This window comes from Globicephala melas, chromosome 15, assembly GCF_963455315.2.
Source record: "Globicephala melas chromosome 15, mGloMel1.2, whole genome shotgun sequence".
NCBI classification, from domain to species: domain Eukaryota; kingdom Metazoa; phylum Chordata; class Mammalia; order Artiodactyla; family Delphinidae; genus Globicephala; species Globicephala melas.
Genome location: NC_083328.1, coordinates 19268830 through 19285326, shown reverse-complemented (window position 1 = coordinate 19285326; position 16497 = coordinate 19268830). Strand labels below are relative to the sequence as shown.

Here is a 16497-nt window from a genome sequence, read left to right as displayed (position 1 = left end):
GTCTGGCGCACTGGGCCTGTGTTCCCCCAGCTGGAGCTGAGTCATGGCTGGGACGTAGCTCTCCTGTCTGCCACAGCCGTATCTGGCCCACCTCTCTCATCTGGGTGCGCTGTCTGTAGCACCGTGACCGTGCCCGTGGTCCCCCAGACATGCCCCCAAGAAATCAGGAGTGGACCCCAGGTTGGTGGAGCAATGCATCTTCTGCCTTCCTGGTGTTGAGTCCTCCGCTGCAGATCACAGGCTCAGGCCGTCCATTCCCTGGCTCTCTGTCCGCCCATCCCCTTTCTCCAAATTCTAGCTGTTCCTTCTGTCCATCTGTCCCCCCAGGCAGGCCACCACCTTGCAGGCCCCAGTTCATGCTGACATCAGTCCAACTGCTGAGTATCTGTGCATCCAGGGTGCCCTCTGTCCAGTGGGACGTGTCTCTAAGCCACACCCACTGGCCCTGTAGCGTTCTAGAATGAAACGCCCAGGGTTCAAATCCTGGTTCTGCCACTCACAGCTGGTGACTTGGGCAAGTTACTCACCCTTCTCTACCTCTGTCTTTTCATCAGTAAGGTGGACATAATAATAAGATCTGTCCCGGAGGCTTGTTGGAAAGACCAAGTGAGCAGAGACATGGAAACATTTAGAATAGAACCAGGGGTATATTGATTCTCACCATGCTTTCTGATCTACTCTGTGCCAGGGGCTGCCCCCGCCCAGGGCCAGGGCAGGTCAAGGGAAGGAGAGAGGTGGGCTGGAGGTGGGGTCTGTGGTGGACGGGGGAGGGATGGTCACGCCTCTGCTCTAGCCAGTGGCCGTCCTGTGTCCATGTGGGCCTGGTCTGGCCAGATCTTCAGATTGTTCTAGTAAAGTGGGAAATCCAGAGCGTTATTCAGTCTCTCGTTTTGCAAAGGCTAGTAGCTATCTTTTTTTTTTTTTTTCCTTTTTTTAAATTTTGAATGCTCTGAGCATCCAGTGCAAGTCTTCTGCTGTCCCCCACTGCCTGTCCTGGTGCTGTGGGCTGGACGTGGGCCCCCGGCCACAGCTCGGTCACTCCTGACAACTCCTCTGGGCTCCAGGCGCCTGTCTTTGTCCTGCCTTGGTCTGGAGAGCGCACGGAAAAGGAGCCGAACAAAGGTGGTCACTGTTGCTGCTGCAGCAGCGGTAGGGCCGCGGCAAGTGCCCTCCTGGGACTTTCCTCTGTCCCTGTCCTCCCCTGCCAGCGTCTCCCCTCCCCCCGCCCCCAGCTCGTCCCAAGCCCGCCCGTCCCCAGCGCGGAGGCGGGCCAGTGGCACAGTGGGTGAGTGGAGCAGGACGGTGCCCTGGGCTGCAACAGCTCCCCTCCCCTTCCCAGCCATGGGCCCCCCACCAGGTGAGGAGGGAGGCCATGTGGGCGGGGCTCAGGTCAGCCCATCTTCCCTGCAGGGGCCTGCTCAGAGTTCAAGTTCAAGTTCAGGGTTCAGGGCTGGCCCGGGACCTCTCCTCTGCCCCGAGGGAGATCATTACGCTTTCTCTAAGTCCTGCTGTAGCCCAGGCTGGAATTTGGATTTTGACCTGCAAGGAGCCTCTCTGAGCAGGCGGTGCCGGAGGGAGGGCCACTGCCATTCTTCTAAACTCTGGCTGCGAGGGAAAAGGAGCCCAGTTTCTCCCTCCTCACAGCCACCTCTCTCTCCTTCTGCCTCAGACGCCACCGACAGGACCCAGGGCAGGTGGGCCCTGCATCCAGTGGAAGGTAAGACTCCCTACTCCCAGCCCCGCAAACTGATATCCATTCTGCAAACTGCGGAAGCTGGTCTGGGGACCGGAGGCAGTGCTGGCAGGAAGGACGGGGTGAGGGGTGCACAGCTCCTCTCCTTGGGAGAGGGCTTGTCGAGGCCAACGGAGTGTGTTTGGCGGTGTGGGTACAGCCAGCGCGCCAGGCATGCGAGGCTCGCAGCGCCTCCACTTAACCGAGTTCACAGATGTGGAGCTATCATTTCACCTCTCTTAGCCTCCGGTTCCTTATCTGTCAAATGAGAACGTGAACCTCAGCACAGCCCAGCCCACAGGTGTGGTGGACTCACGAGGACCCAAGAGATAAGCAGGTGAAAAATACCTACAAAGAACAACAAAACCCTGGGGGATGTGTGACTGCCAAGCAAAGCAAATATGCCAGACACGTGCTGAGAGCCTCACATCCTGGGCCTGGTCTGGCTGGCCCAGCCACGGTCACTCACAGACGGAGGCTGAGAGCCATTAAGAAACGTGCCCAAGGTTGCACAGATAGTGGGGAGGCAAAGCTGAGACCCACCTCCCACGGCCGGCCGTGAGCTTATACACAAGGTCTGCTTTTCAAATGATGTCTTGATGACCGATTCCGGGGAAGAAACCAAGGGAGACGCCCCCCTCCAAACGGGCATCCTGAGGCTATGACTTTGGCTGTGGCGGGGTTTGGGGGTGTGTGTCACAATGGCAGGCTGAGAAAAGTCCACTTTTGTTTGCTATACAAGGGTTTATTGAGTGCCTGCTTTGAGGACACAACGTGAGCGAGACGGACAGGGTCCCTGCCTTCGTGGAACTTACGGTAGAGTGGGAACGGGAGGTAATGAGAGAGTCGTACAAATCAAATGTCCTGCTTGATTCAACGGTTATGGGAAGTCATGTTTGCCATGATGGCAAATCATTTAGGGATCCTACTTAGATTGAAGCCAAGGGAAGACTCCTCTGGGGCTGTGACAGTAGGGGTGCCATCTGAAGGATGAGCACGAGTTCGTCCAGCCAAGAGTGCAGGGAAGAGCGTTGCGGGCAAGGGCGGGTGGGATGGGCGGAATGGCGAAGACCCTGAGGCAGAACTAGTGCTCAGGGATAGAAATAAGAGCAGGGTGAGATGGGGCTGGGGCCACAGCAGAGCACATCAACAGGCCCTGATTCTTTGAGCAGGAAAAGGAACTGATCTGATTTTTGCTCAAAGATCTCTCTGACTTCCATGTAAGGGGAGTGGATTCCAAGGAAGCGAGGGTGTCATTGGGAAGGCAAGATCCTTCCAGTGACGGTGGCTTGAATGAAAGCAATAAAAGTAAAGGTGCGGGGAAACGCATAGACTGCAGCTCTGCTTTAGGCGTGGGACAGAACGGGATCAGAGGTCAGTAGGTTGCGGGAGTTGAGCAAGAGACGCCATAATGTCTTTGATGGTATGTTTGCGAGCCCCGGCATCCTTGGCGCTTAGACGTGGTGGCCAGCACGTAGGAGGTGCTCACAGACCACTGCATGAGTGCATGAATGAATGAGTGCATGAATGCAAGACCTAAGGGTGACTCTCGGGTTTCCGGCCTGAGCAGCAGGGTAGGTGAAGTTGCCATTTAGTGAGAAGGGAAACACTGGCCGCCCTTGAAGATTGTGGTCTCCGAGTTGGATGTATTACGTTTGAGATGCCGACTGGGCATCCGTGAGAGATTCCACGCCGGCATTTGGATAGACAGGTCTGGGGCTCAGAAGGTGTTCTTGTGACATCTATTCTCTCTAGGAATCAAGAGACAAGGTTGTCACTGAAAGGGGGAGGCGGGTGGAGGAGAAACCTCACCTGACTCCCTGGTACTCACACCTGCTAACCTCCTGAGCCAGACCCTACCGGGCCCATTGTTTCCTTCCTAGTGACCGGAGAAGTGGCTCTTTCTAACAGGCTGGGGAGAGTCCCAGCCTCTGCTTCAGCACAGAGACCCCTGGCATCTGTCCTCTGGCCCTTTTTTCTAGAGACCCATTCCTAATGAACCACATAGCATCAGCCGGTTGAGCAGCCAGAGGTGGTCCTCCTGTGGCCCTCGCTTCTGCAGTTTTAGGGTCTGACAGCTCCGCTCAGCCTGACAGAACTGACCCCCTCCCTCTGATTGGGCTCCGTCTACTACCAGCCTCTCTGGGCATCTTGGACTTGAGCCAAAGGCCAGGCTTGTGGCTGAGGAAGGAGGCAGTTACCTCCACAAAGGAGTGGAAGGAAAGGGTGTGAGTGTCTGCCGGCCCTGTGCAGGCCCTTGTTGTCACCTCTGGAATTTTCCCTGCCAAGGGCGCACGTGCCGAGCAGTGGTTAGGAACTTGCAGGTCAAGCCCCGGTTGGAAGCCCCGGTTCAGTCATTTACCAGTGGCGTGACCTTGGGGCCCCAGCTTGGGCTTTGTTTTCCCCACCTGTTCAGTGGGGTTAACCAGAGACCCGACGTCGTAGGGGTGCGGTGTGCTTAAAGTGAGATTCACACACGTAGGGGCCAGGGTCTGCGTGACCACGAAGTCCATGCTCTTTTTCTTTTTTCCTCCAAGAAGGATGGAGTCAGACCAAGTATTCTGGACCTGATCACGTTCTATAACGAACTCGATGAATGCTTTTAGCAAAACTGTGACATAGGTCTGATTAATACCTCCATTTTATAGGTGGGAAAACTGAGCCTCAGAGAGCTTATTTGCCCAAGATCACGGAGCTAGTAAGTGGCAGAGCTGGGATTTGAACCGGGCAATGCAGTTCTAACATCTTTACACTTGATCGCAGTGCATCTATTTCCCAGGGAGTTTTTGCCTGTAATTAAACTTTGTAATTAGATGGTCATTGTCATCTTTAGCCAGTGCAGACTCCTTCCCTGGTTTCTCTCTCTGTCTCTTTCATTTTCTGTCCCTGCTAACGTGTTTGCTGTTCTTCAGCAAATAGGCCTGCATCCTGGCAAAGTAGTTGGTACTATTTTCTGTCTCAGAATGTATTTAATATACATATATGGTTTTATGCTGTAAATCTTTATCCGCTTGTTCCTTTTTCTTCCATCATGAAATGTTTCAGATGCACACATGTTGTAGAGGATACTGTAGCCCCACCAGTGCACACACACGCAGGAGACGGCCTCAGCAACCGAACGCAGGGAACACAGTCAGACCCCTCACCTTGCTGTGGATGTGCTTCCCCATCCCTGCCTCTCACTGGGGAAATTTCCACATCTGCTCTGGCAAATTATGTAAGCGGCTGAAAGGAAAGGGGTGAGCAGCCGTCTCTGCTTGCTGAGTTTCCTGTGTTCCTTAGCCAATGGGCAACTGCAAGGGTAAGGTATTCTTGCAAACAGGGCCGTTGTTACAACGCCCGCTTTACCTAGACTTCTGTCAACCCTGGCCTCCCACAGGGGAGGGTCCCTCCCAGGAGGTGAAGCCCTCCCGGTGCAGTGCAGCTGGTGGCTCTGGGCACACAAGGAGCTGCAAGGGGCTGAGTGAGATCTCTCGAGGATGGGGGGGCCACATCCACAGTAATCACCACTTTGTCTTCCATGCCTAGCACAGAGCCTGGCACACAGCTGGTGCCTAATAAATGTTTGTGGAAAAGAAACAAGTAGAGGGAGGGAAGGACTGAAGGAGGGAAGGAGAGAAAGAAGGAGAGAAGGGCAGGAGGAAGGGAGGAAAAAGAGACACACCAGCTAGTATTGGATAACAATGAGCTTCGGTTCAGGACCTGGGTTCAAATCCCACCTCTGACACTTAGTGTGACCCAGAGGCCAGTGGCACAGCCAGGACCTGAACCCAGCTCACTGTCACTTCTTGGTGGCTTCATTTCCCACCTGTAAAACGGAGGTGTAAGGTGTTTGTCTCACTGGGCTGACAAGGATGAGATAAGAGGACCAATGTAAAGCGAGCTCCTGGCCTGGCATTTCAATAACTAGTGCTCACTAAGCTTTAGAGATGATCCCTGTTACGGTGACAGCGTGACTTTACTGAACGAGGGCACGTGGAGGGCTCCACCTGGGAGCGCGTGGCCAAGGCGGCAGCACTTGGGTTCCACAGCTTCTCTGGTCCGTTGTCCAAGCTCCTACTCCCACCCTGAAGACACAGCCTGTTCCTCCTGGCCGCCGGCAGGTCCCCCCCCTCCCTGGGACTCAGGAAGAGCCTGAAGTTGGTGCCAGCCTGCCCGGAGCGGGTGATGAATGACTTGTTTATCTGCTCCCGCCCCTCTCGGTGCCTGGCAGGCAGAGGCCTGGAAGGGGCGGCTGGGAGCTGGGCTGGACACGGGGGAGGGAGTGTCACCAGGCTTTCTGCTGCCCTTCCTCCTTCCTTCCTCCCCTTCCTCCCTTTCAGACCTGTGAGGTTCTAGAACAAGCTGCCCCACTCCCCAGTTCAACATCAATCTCTACCTGCTTCCTCCGGTCCCAGCCCTCATCCTCCCCAAGTCCCCTGTTTTGGAAGCAACAAAGTACTTCAAAGCAGTTGAACTGTTTGAAAATGCAGGCTCTGAACCCTCCTACGCTGTTGGTGGGAATGTAAACTGGTGCAGCCACTATGGAGAACAGTATGCAGGTTCCCCCAAAAACTAAAAATGGAGTTACCATGTGATCCAGCAATCCCACTCCTGGGCGTATATTCAGAGAAAACTCGAAAAATTCGAAAAGATACAATGCACCTCAGTGTTCATAGCAGCACTATTGCTAAGACATGGAAGCAACCTAATTGTCCATCAACAGAGGAATGGATAAGGAAGTGGTATATATATATATATATATATATATATATATATATATATACACACACACACACACACAATGGAATACTACTCAGCCATAAAAAAGAACGAAATAAAGCCATTTGCAGCAACATGGATGGACCTAGAGATGATCATGCTAAGTGAAGTAAGTTGGAGAAAGACAAATATAATATGACATCACTTATATGTGGTATCTAAAAAAATGATACAAATGAACTTATATACGAAACAGAAATAGACTCACAGACATAGAAAACAAACATATGGTTACCAAAGGGGAAAGGGAAGAGATAAATTAGGAGTTTGGGATTAACAGATACACACTACTATATATAAAATAGATAAACAACAAGGACCTGTTGTATAGCACAGGGAAGTATATTCAATATCTTGTAATGACCTCTAATGGAAAAGAATCTGAAAAAGGATATATATATATATGAATATATATACTCATATGAATCACTTTGCTGTATACCAGAAACTAACACAATATTGTAAATCAACTATACTTTAATAATTTTTTTTTTTTTTTTTTTTTTGCGGTACGCGGGCCACTCACTGTTGTGGCCCCTCCCGTTGCGGAGCACAGGCTCCGGACGCGCAGGCTCAGTGGCCATGGCTCACGGGCCCAGCCGCTCCGTGGCATGTGGGATCTTCCCGGACCGGAGCACAAGCCCGTGTCCCCTGCATCGGCAGGCGGACTCTCAACCACTGCTCCACCAGGGAAGCCTTTTAATAATTTTTTAAAAATCATGGCAAAAAAAGAAAGAAAATGCAGGCTCTGAAATCAGACAGATCTGGATTTGAGTCCTGCCTTGGGCACTCAGTCATGTGACACCACTTCCTTGGCTGTGGAATAGCAATAAGAGCACTACCTACCTAACAGGCGCTTCACCCCTGAGTCAGCCTTAAGGACCATCCACCCTGTCCTCCCCAAGCCTCCAGAATCAGTCTCCTGGTTAGACCCTCATTTATGAACCTCTACTTCCACCCTAGGGAGGGTCTCCAGCACCAGTCTTCCCTTTCTACTTTCTCCCTACAAGTTCTCTGGTTCATTTAGGTTATTACCATCCCATTGGACAGACAACAATGATCATAACACCTGGGCTTGACTGAGGCAGGGAGGGCTGAGGGGTGATCTGAGGTAGAATTGGGGCTTCCACTACGCACTCCTGCATTCAAGTGGGGTAAGTGAGCTGGGTTTGCCTGATACTGGCAAGTCTATATTCCCTCCTTCCCTCCTTCTCTTGTCTGTTCATCTTTGGATGAGAGCTATGGATCAGTGATTGCTTGAGTCTTCTCACAGGTCTGAGAAGCTGTGAGCATCCTCTGTAATTGGCGTGGGAAGGGACGTTAAAAGTTATTGAGCGCCCCCCTGAGGCATCTTCTCTAAGTGCCTGTCCAATTTCTAGGGCTCAAAGGCAGTGGTTCTCAACCCAGCGGACATTTGTGGCTCTCACAACTGTGGGAAGGGTGCTACTGGCATCTAGTGGGTAGCTACCAGGGATGCTCTAAACATCCTACAATGCACAAGACAGCTCTCTATAATAAAGAATTATGTGATCCAAAATGCCAATAGTATTGCAGATGAAAAACTCTGCTTTAAGAACAAGGAACATCCTGCCCAGGTGACCAGGCCATTCTGTCTTTGGGCAGCTCTGATTAGAAGTAGGAAACTATCCCCAGTTCTCCCCCTCTCTCTCGCTTACCCTGTTAATTAATCTCCAGGTCCTACCGATTCTAACCCAAATTATTTCTCTAATGCACTTTTTCTCACTCTCCACCTCAAGTCTGGGTTATTTCAAAATACCCTTCCCGCCCACCTTTTTGGCTGCCAGTCAAGCCTCTTCTGCCCTGCACCACTTCCACCACCTTGTTCAAAATTCTTCAGTAGCATTTCTTAACCTAGAGCAGAGGGGTGCCACTGAGGCATTGCTGCCTACCGGGAGATGTTTTGAAAATTTATCGGATATTTTTGGTTGTCACAATGACTTTGGGTACCATGGCTGGGTGGAGACCAGACATGCTAGACACCTTGAAATTCACAGAACTTCCCCAAGCAACCAGGACTTTCAGATGTCCCACCTGACCTTCACGCAGGCGAAAAACATGCTTACAATTATGCGAGAGTAGAACCAGTTTGCACAAAACACATAGTGTTGGCTGTTGTTTTTTTTACATTAAAAAAATAGCACAGGGAACTATATTCGATATCTTATAATAACCTATAAATGGAAAAGAAGCTGAAAAAGAATATTTATCACTTTGCTATACATCTGAAACTAGCACAACATTGTAAATTAACTTTACTTCATTTAAAAAATGGTTTTAAAAAAATGTACCTGCTTTTTATTTTCACGAAGCTGCCTCTGATATTTCTCAGAGGGCTCTATCTTAAGTTAAAAGCATGGTATATCGTGGGAGTTGTTTGGACTTCTTCATAACATTTAAAATCACAAAGCATTTTTCACAAATTTAAACATTCTGGTGTTCCTCTGTAAATTCATGCTTTATTCTGTGCTTCTGGAATAGAATGGATTCCTATTTTTTTATTTCTCTTAAATTAAAAATGTATTCAGTATAATAGGTAAAGTGATCTGACTGTCCCTTTGAGTCTTGCAGTGGAGTCAGATGGAGCTGTTACATTTTGGATTATCCATCATTTTAATCATAAATTGCTTCTATTTCTCTTTTATAATAGAGTTAGAGCACTGTATTGATTTTTTAAAAAAATTATGTGTGTAGGTAGGTAACACTAACTATGAATTTCATTTCCATTTTCAGTAAAAGGAATATTACAAAATATTTGTTATAAAAACAGAGAATGGGGCTTCCCTGGTGGTGCAGTGGTTAAGAATCTGCCTGCCAATGCAGGAGACACGGGTTTGAGCCCTGGTCTGGGAAGATCCCACATGCCACAGAGCAACTAAGCCCATGAGCCACGATTACTGAGCCTCTGCTCTAGAGCCTGTGAGCCACAACTACTGAGCCTGTGTGCTACAGCTACTGATGCCCACTCACCTAGAGCCCGTGCTCCGCAACAAGAGAAGCCACCGCAATGAGAAGCCCGCGCACCGCAACAAAGAATAGCCCCCACTCACTACAACTAGAGGAAGCCTGCGTGCAGCAACGAAGACCCAACGCAGTCAAAAATAAATTAATTAAATAAATTTAAAAATGCTCAATTAAAAATTAAAATTAAAAACATAAAAACGGGATGATATCTGAAGATGATGACAACTGATGTTATCTTTGAAAATTACTGACCTTACAGAATCCTTTGAATGACATCAAAGGGCGGGTATAATGTCTTCATAGCATTATACGAGCCTCACTGCCCATCTCCCTCCTTCAAATCTTGCTTAATACTCAGGCAAGAATCTGATGGTTCCTTAAGCATGACATGTTTTTTCACACCTCAATGTTAGATACTGTTGTCTTGGCCTGGAATGCTCTCTCATACCCACTTATGCTGTGTAGGACCACCCACTCATTCTTCAAGACCCAGCTCATACGCTACCATCTGGATTTCTCCATGTAAAATTAGGTGGTCCTTACCTCATTGCACATTGTAGAAAATTAGTAATATTAATAATAGCAGCTACAATTTACTGAACACAGCTGTGCGTGGCACTGTTGTTAACATTTCACAGGTACGAGCTCACAGCAATCTATGAAACGTAAACTCTTATTGCCCCATTTTGCAGATGGGAATGCTAAGGTTTTGAGAAGTTAGGGAATTTGTCCAAGTTCTCAGGATCGGTAAGTGGGGGAGCCAGCTTGATGACTCCTAAGCTTGAATCCTTAATACCTCTACCTCTATGTACCTCCACTGTATGAAACATCACGTTGTGTTATTATCTGAGTGGGTTTATCCCATTATTGGGGTGCACGTCATAGAGGGCAGGACTGAGTTTTTCATTCCTGAACCCCTAGAGGCTGACACCTCCAGAGTGGAGTCATCTTAACACAGAAGTAAGTCAAAGCCCAAATCACTTATAGTAAAAAAATTACCCTTGAGAATTGTATTAGTTTCCAATTGCTGCTGTAACAAATTACCACAAACTTAGTGGCTTCAAACAGCACAAGTTCATCATCTTACAGTTCTGGAAGTCAGAAGTTCTCAATGGGTCTTACTGCACTAAAGTCAAGGTGAGAGTAGGGCTCACTTCCTTCTGCATGCTCTAGAGGAGAATCCATTAATTTGCTTTTTCTAGCCTCTAGAAGTCACCTGCATTCCTTGGCTTGTGGCCCCATTACCCCATTATCAAAGCCGGCAACATCAGGCCAAATCCTTCTCACACTCTTATCTCTCTGGTTCTCTCATCTAATCTCCTCTTCCACTTTTAGGGTCCCTAGTGATTGCATTAGTCCTACTCAGATAAGCTCCCTATTTAAAGGGAAGCTGACTAGCAACCTTAATTACATCTGCAAATGTAATTGTCCTTTGTCATATAGCGTAACACATTCACAGGCTCTGGGGATTAGGATGTAAACATCTTTGAGGGGGACATGATTCTACCCACCACAGGAATCCCTTAAATTGCCCAAGGAAGTGCAATATACTGAGAAATACCTTAAGATACTGGTTCAAAACATGGATTCTGGAGCAAGATTATTAGCCTTCAAATCCCAGCTCTACCACTTGAACTGTGTTACCTTAGGCAAGTTAGTTAACTTCTCTGTGCCTCAATTTTGCCAGCTGTAAGATGGTATGATAGCAACAGTGCCCACTTCGCAGGTTTATAAACACTTAGGATGATGCCTGGCATGTAGTAAGTACTATATAAGTGTTTATTAAATATATGCATTTTTATGGGCGTATCCAGCAGTGAAACAAGATTGTTATTGACTCACTGAGCCTCTGACAAAATTACTGGCTTGACTTTCACCCAGCAGTGAGGTACCTGGGGAACAGAGACTGACGCACGTGTCTTGTTTTTCTCTCACTCCCAGGTATGTGGAAGAGGGTGGTGAAACATCTGTATTACTTAAAATTGTGTATTCTTCTTTGTATTTTGCCAAGCGAGTGGTTGGATTGGTAAACATTAACTGTAGATTTGACGTGACTTCCTTGTAAATGTTTGCTGAGTGAGTGGGTGGATGCATCTGCCTTCCCGAGGTTGTCTCCTCCACGTGTGTCCTCTTGCTTGGATGTCCCAAGGAGGCAGCCACGGAGAGGGTGAGAAGAGTGGCACCAGGTCCTGGCATCTGACATGCATTTGCCCTTCCACAGGGGTGAGAGAGTTCATTCAGGACCATGGAGAGCAGCCCCAGCAGCCCTCAGCCCACGCGGCCAGATCCCCTGGAGGCATTTCCCCAGAGGACTCTGGAACCAGGTGACATCGCAGTGCTGGTTCTGTACTTCCTCTTTGTCCTGGCCGTTGGACTATGGGTAAGCCAGGTCAGGGGGAGGGAAAGTGGCTGGGGTGGGGTGAGAGACTAGCTCAAGGTCACACAGTAATCAGAACTTTTATTATTTTTATTTCTGGCCGTGCCACATGGCATGCGGGTTCTTAGTTCCCCGACCAGGAATCGAACCCGTGCCTCCTATAGTGGAAGCGCAGAGTCCTAGCCACTGGACCGCCAGGGAATTTCCTAATCAGAACTTTAATATTTAAAGAATGCGTTGAGTATCAACTGTGTGTCAAGTACCTTGTTAGGCACTTTCATTCATGTTATCTCATGTAATTTGCACAGGTCGCTATGAAGAAGGTACTATTGCTATACCCCATTTTATACATAAGAAAACCGAGGCTCAAAGAATTTAAGTTCCTTATTCTGTTAGTAAGTTAGGAGAACTGGGGTTAGAATCCATATCCTTCACTTTGAAGCCCATGCTCTTTAAAAAGTAGTTTTGTTTTTTTAAAGGCAGTGAAATAAAAACAACTTAAAATGACACACAATGAAAAGTCTTACTACTACCCTTCCCTCCACAGGCAACCACTGTTATTAACTTTTTAGTACATTAGTGTATTCTTCCAGAGTTTCTTTAGGTAAATCCAAGCAAATATTAATGTGTATATTTCCCTCATTCTTAAATAGAAGGTAGCTTATTATACATACCGTTTTTTACTTTGATATGTTTCACTGATCAGTGTCTCCTGGATATCTTTTCATATCAGTATATGGACGCTTCTGCATCTTCTTAAAAGTTGACCAGTACTAACACACCATTGTAAAGCAATTATACTCCAGTAAAGGTGTTGAAAACAAAAGTTGCCCGGTATTCCATAGACGATCATACCGCAATTTATTTAACCTGTTTCTTGCTGAGGGTCATTTGGATTGTTCCCCATCTCTCAACACTAAAATTTATGCTGTAATAGACAAGTCTTGGGCACATTATTTTGGATGTATATACAACTATAATGTAGGATAAATTCCCCGTACTGGAATCGTCAGGTTAAAGGATGTATGTATTTGTAATTGTGATAGCTTGTGTCAGATTGCCCTCCTTAGGCTTAGTGCCAATCTGCACAAGATCATTAAATGTATGAAAGTCACATGATCACATCCACAGCAACACTGCATTGTCAAACTTTTTCATTTTTGCCAAACTGACAGGGAAACACAATATCTCAATGTACTATCATATAATCAGTGAGGCTAAAATAAACATCCTTACATACGTTTAAGAACCACTTGTTTCCTTTAGGTGAAGTATGGTTTCATTTTTTTTTTTCCATTTTCATTAAGTTCTTGCTCTTATTCTTATCAATTTCTAGGAACGCTTTACATATTAAAGAGACAGTAACTTTGGGATCAAGGATAGTGCAGAGGAGGTGCTGCTCTCTGATTTTCAGGTCAAATGACTTGAAAACTGTAGCCTACTGAGGTGTCCCCACTTCCGTTTGACTATTTGTAGATCATTTCTCTACTCTTACCCCTTAGCTTTCCCTGCTCCAGATCAATCAGGGGATAAAAGTACTGGCCATCCCAAAGACCATGGATCTGATTGAGATGGGTGAGATGTTGTTAAGGGTCAGGGCTTTTAGTTATCTATTTATTTATTTATTTATTGTCGCGCTGCACGGCTTGCGGGATCTTAGTTCCCTGACCAGGGATCGAACCCGGGGCCCCGGCAGTGAAAGTGCCGAGTCCTAACCACTGGACCGCCAGGGAATTCCCAAGAGTCAGGGCTTTTGATTCAGACAGGTTTGAGATCAGGATTAGGTGTAGGGGTAGAGTTAGGGTGAGGGTTAGAGTTCCTGGGAATCTATATTTTCACAAGAGAATTGGGAGACTCTGATGTATTACTAGTTTTTGAAGTCATGGATTTAGTTGATCCCTTTTAGCACGAGGAGTTCTTTACTCTTGGAAAATACTTCCTGTGTCAGGTTTCAGCAGGAATGAGCCATAGTGTCTGTTTTCTATAGTAAGATCATTTGCAGGGATGAAAAGATATCATTTCATGTCATCTCCCATCCAGTAAGACTCCTCTCACCAACACCTGCACCCAGAGGCTGGGAGAAGTTAAATGACTTATCACAAATAGCTACTTAGTGGTTAAAATGTCTCTGTTAAAGCACCTTTAATGCCAGGAAGCTCACTCCTAAAGAGCTCTGAAATCAGGCTGACCTAGGTTTGAGTTCCCAGCCTTCTGCTCTGTAGAAATATGGCACTACATACATGACTTTACTTCCAAGCCACAGTTTCTTCATCTGTTAAACTGGCCTGATGACACCAACCTCATAGGACTTGGTGAGGATTAAAATGAGATGATGCCTCAAAATGCCTAGTCTAGTGTCTGTCGCATAGTACTGATGCTCAATAAATGATATCCATTGTGAGCTATCTATAGCTCATTGTGGCTTGTCTATACAAGCCATGAGTCTAAAGCTCAAATGCCTAGGGGGATCTAGTGGGTTATTATACATCCGTGAGGCAGGGAGTGGTAGGGGCTGTGTTGACCTGAAGAGTTTATGTCTCCTCTAAGGGCATTCAGATGAGAATCTTCTTAAAAACCATGGGTCAAACAAAATATATTTGATCTAAAAAATAAACAAACTAGTGACTATAACAAAAAAGAAGTAGAATCACAGATATAGAGAACAAATTAGTGGTTACCAGTGGGGCGAGGGAAGGGCTGGAGGAGCAATACAGGGGTAGGGTGTTAAGAGGTACAAACTATTATGCATAAAATAAGCTACAAGAATATATTGTACAGGGCTTCCCTGGTGGCACAGTGGTTAAGAATCCACCTGCCAATGCAGAGGACACGGGTTCGAGCCCTGCTCTGGGAAGATCACACTTGCTGCGGAGCAACTAAGCCTGTGCGCCACAACTACTGAGCCTGCGCTCTAGAGCCCGCGAGCCACAACTACTGAAGCCCGCGCGCCTAGAGCCTGTGCTCTGCAACAAGATAAGCCACCCAGTGAGAAGCCCACACACCGCAATGAAGAATAGCCCCCGCTCGCTGCAACTAGAGAAAAGCCCACGTGCAGCAACAAAGACCCAATGCAGCCAAAAAAATTAATAAATTAATTATTAATAAAAAAGAATATATTGTACAATAGAGGGATATAGCCAATATTTTATAACAACTAAAATGGAGTATAATCTTTAAAAATTTTGAATCACCATATTGTATAGCTGTAAATTATGTAATATCACACATCAACTATACTTTATTTTTTTTAATTAATTATTTATTTATATTTATTTTGGCTGCGGGGTCTTCATTGCGGCATGTGGGATCTTTTAGTTACAGAATGCAAGCGGGATCTAGTTCCCCAACCAGGGATTGAACCCTGGCCCCCTGCATTGGGAGCGCAGTCTTACTCACTGGACTATCAGGGAAGTCATTTTTTTTAAAAGGACCTCAGAGTTTTGTACTTTTTAAATATTTCTAGTTTTTATTTTTTGGACGAGCCACGGGGCATGTGGAATCTTAGTTCCCTGTCCTGGGATCGAACCTGTGCCCCCTGCAGTGGAATCATGGAGTCTTAACCTCTGGACTGCCAGAGGAGTCCCTCAATCTTTTTTTTAATTATAGTTGAGGGACTTCCTTGGCGGTCCAGCGATTAGGACTGTGCTTTCACTGCCGAGGGTCCGGGTTCGACCCCTGGTTGGGGAAATAAGATCCCACAAACCACATGGCAAAAGAAAAAAAAAAGTGAACTAAGATATTTCAGGCAAACAATGTCCATGGGAAGTATCGCTCAGGGACTCCTGCAAAAAAAACCAAAAACAAACAAAAACCCAAAAACAAATAACAAAAAAACCCAAAATAAATTTGAGTCTGGCCTGCTGGACTCCCGGGTTATAATCTGTGGCCTAGACCATTTTGGGAGGTGTCTGATTGCTAACATTGCCCTCACCCACCCCTCTTCTTTGTTTCAGTCCACAGTGAAGACCAAAAGAGACACGGTGAAAGGCTATTTTCTAGCTGGAGGGGACATGGTGTGGTGGCCAGTAAGTAGTCTTTGGTTCAATTAAAATTACTTCTCAAAGACTCTTCAGGTGTTGATATTCTGTCTAACCTTTGCTCGCTCAGGACTCTCTGGTTCCATGTTGTCTGGAAGTCACAGTCTAGACTAGAGAAGGCTTAGCTCCAACTCAAATTTGTTTGAACAAAAAGAATTCATCAGCTCACCTAAGGGAAAAACTGAGGGTTGGTCTGGTTTCAGCTATGGCAGAGTATAGGGGCCCAAGTGATAAGTAGGACCTGGTTTCTCCCTCTGTTTATCCTATCTATCTATCTATCTATCTATCTATCTATCTATCACCTATCTATCATTTATCTATCCATTATTTATCTATCATCTATCTATTTCTATCTGCTTCTCTTCTTCTGGATGGGTGCTATTCCCAAACAGGCTCAACTTCATGTCAACAAGATGGCGGCCACTGCTCCAGACCTTTCATCCTCTCAAGTTCCAGCCTAGCAAGGGAAGAGCACCTGCCTCCATGGCAGTATCCCTGGAAAATATCCCATCTTTGATTGTGTCCCTTGCCCATCTCTGTGCCAATCACCGTGACCAAGGTAGTTTGATGTGCTAACTGGGTCACACACTCAGTGCCTAAGCTGTGGG

General features: G+C 47.0%; 1 protein-coding gene across 9 annotated transcripts in view; it reads left to right on the top strand.

The window, feature by feature from the left end:
* The first annotated feature begins 1119 nt into the window (after window positions 1-1119).
* The window catches only part of SLC5A11 (solute carrier family 5 member 11), a 52637-nt gene continuing 37259 nt past the window's right edge, over window positions 1120-16497 (top strand). For 3 of the 9 annotated variants that reach the window (XM_060284625.1, XM_060284626.1, XM_060284620.1), the window contains exons 1-4: window positions 1274-1357; window positions 1670-1717; window positions 11697-11855; window positions 15806-15877. In XM_060284625.1, the coding sequence (XP_060140608.1) occupies window positions 11721-11855; window positions 15806-15877 (207 nt within the window). In that variant the 5' untranslated portion in view covers window positions 1274-1357; window positions 1670-1717; window positions 11697-11720. Of the gene's footprint in view, window positions 1150-1226; window positions 1358-1425; window positions 1718-2495; window positions 2567-11696; window positions 11856-15805; window positions 15878-16497 lie in introns of those variants that run through there. The other 6 variants (XM_060284622.1, XM_060284621.1, XM_030871534.2 and 3 more) reach the window with 6 other exon arrangements.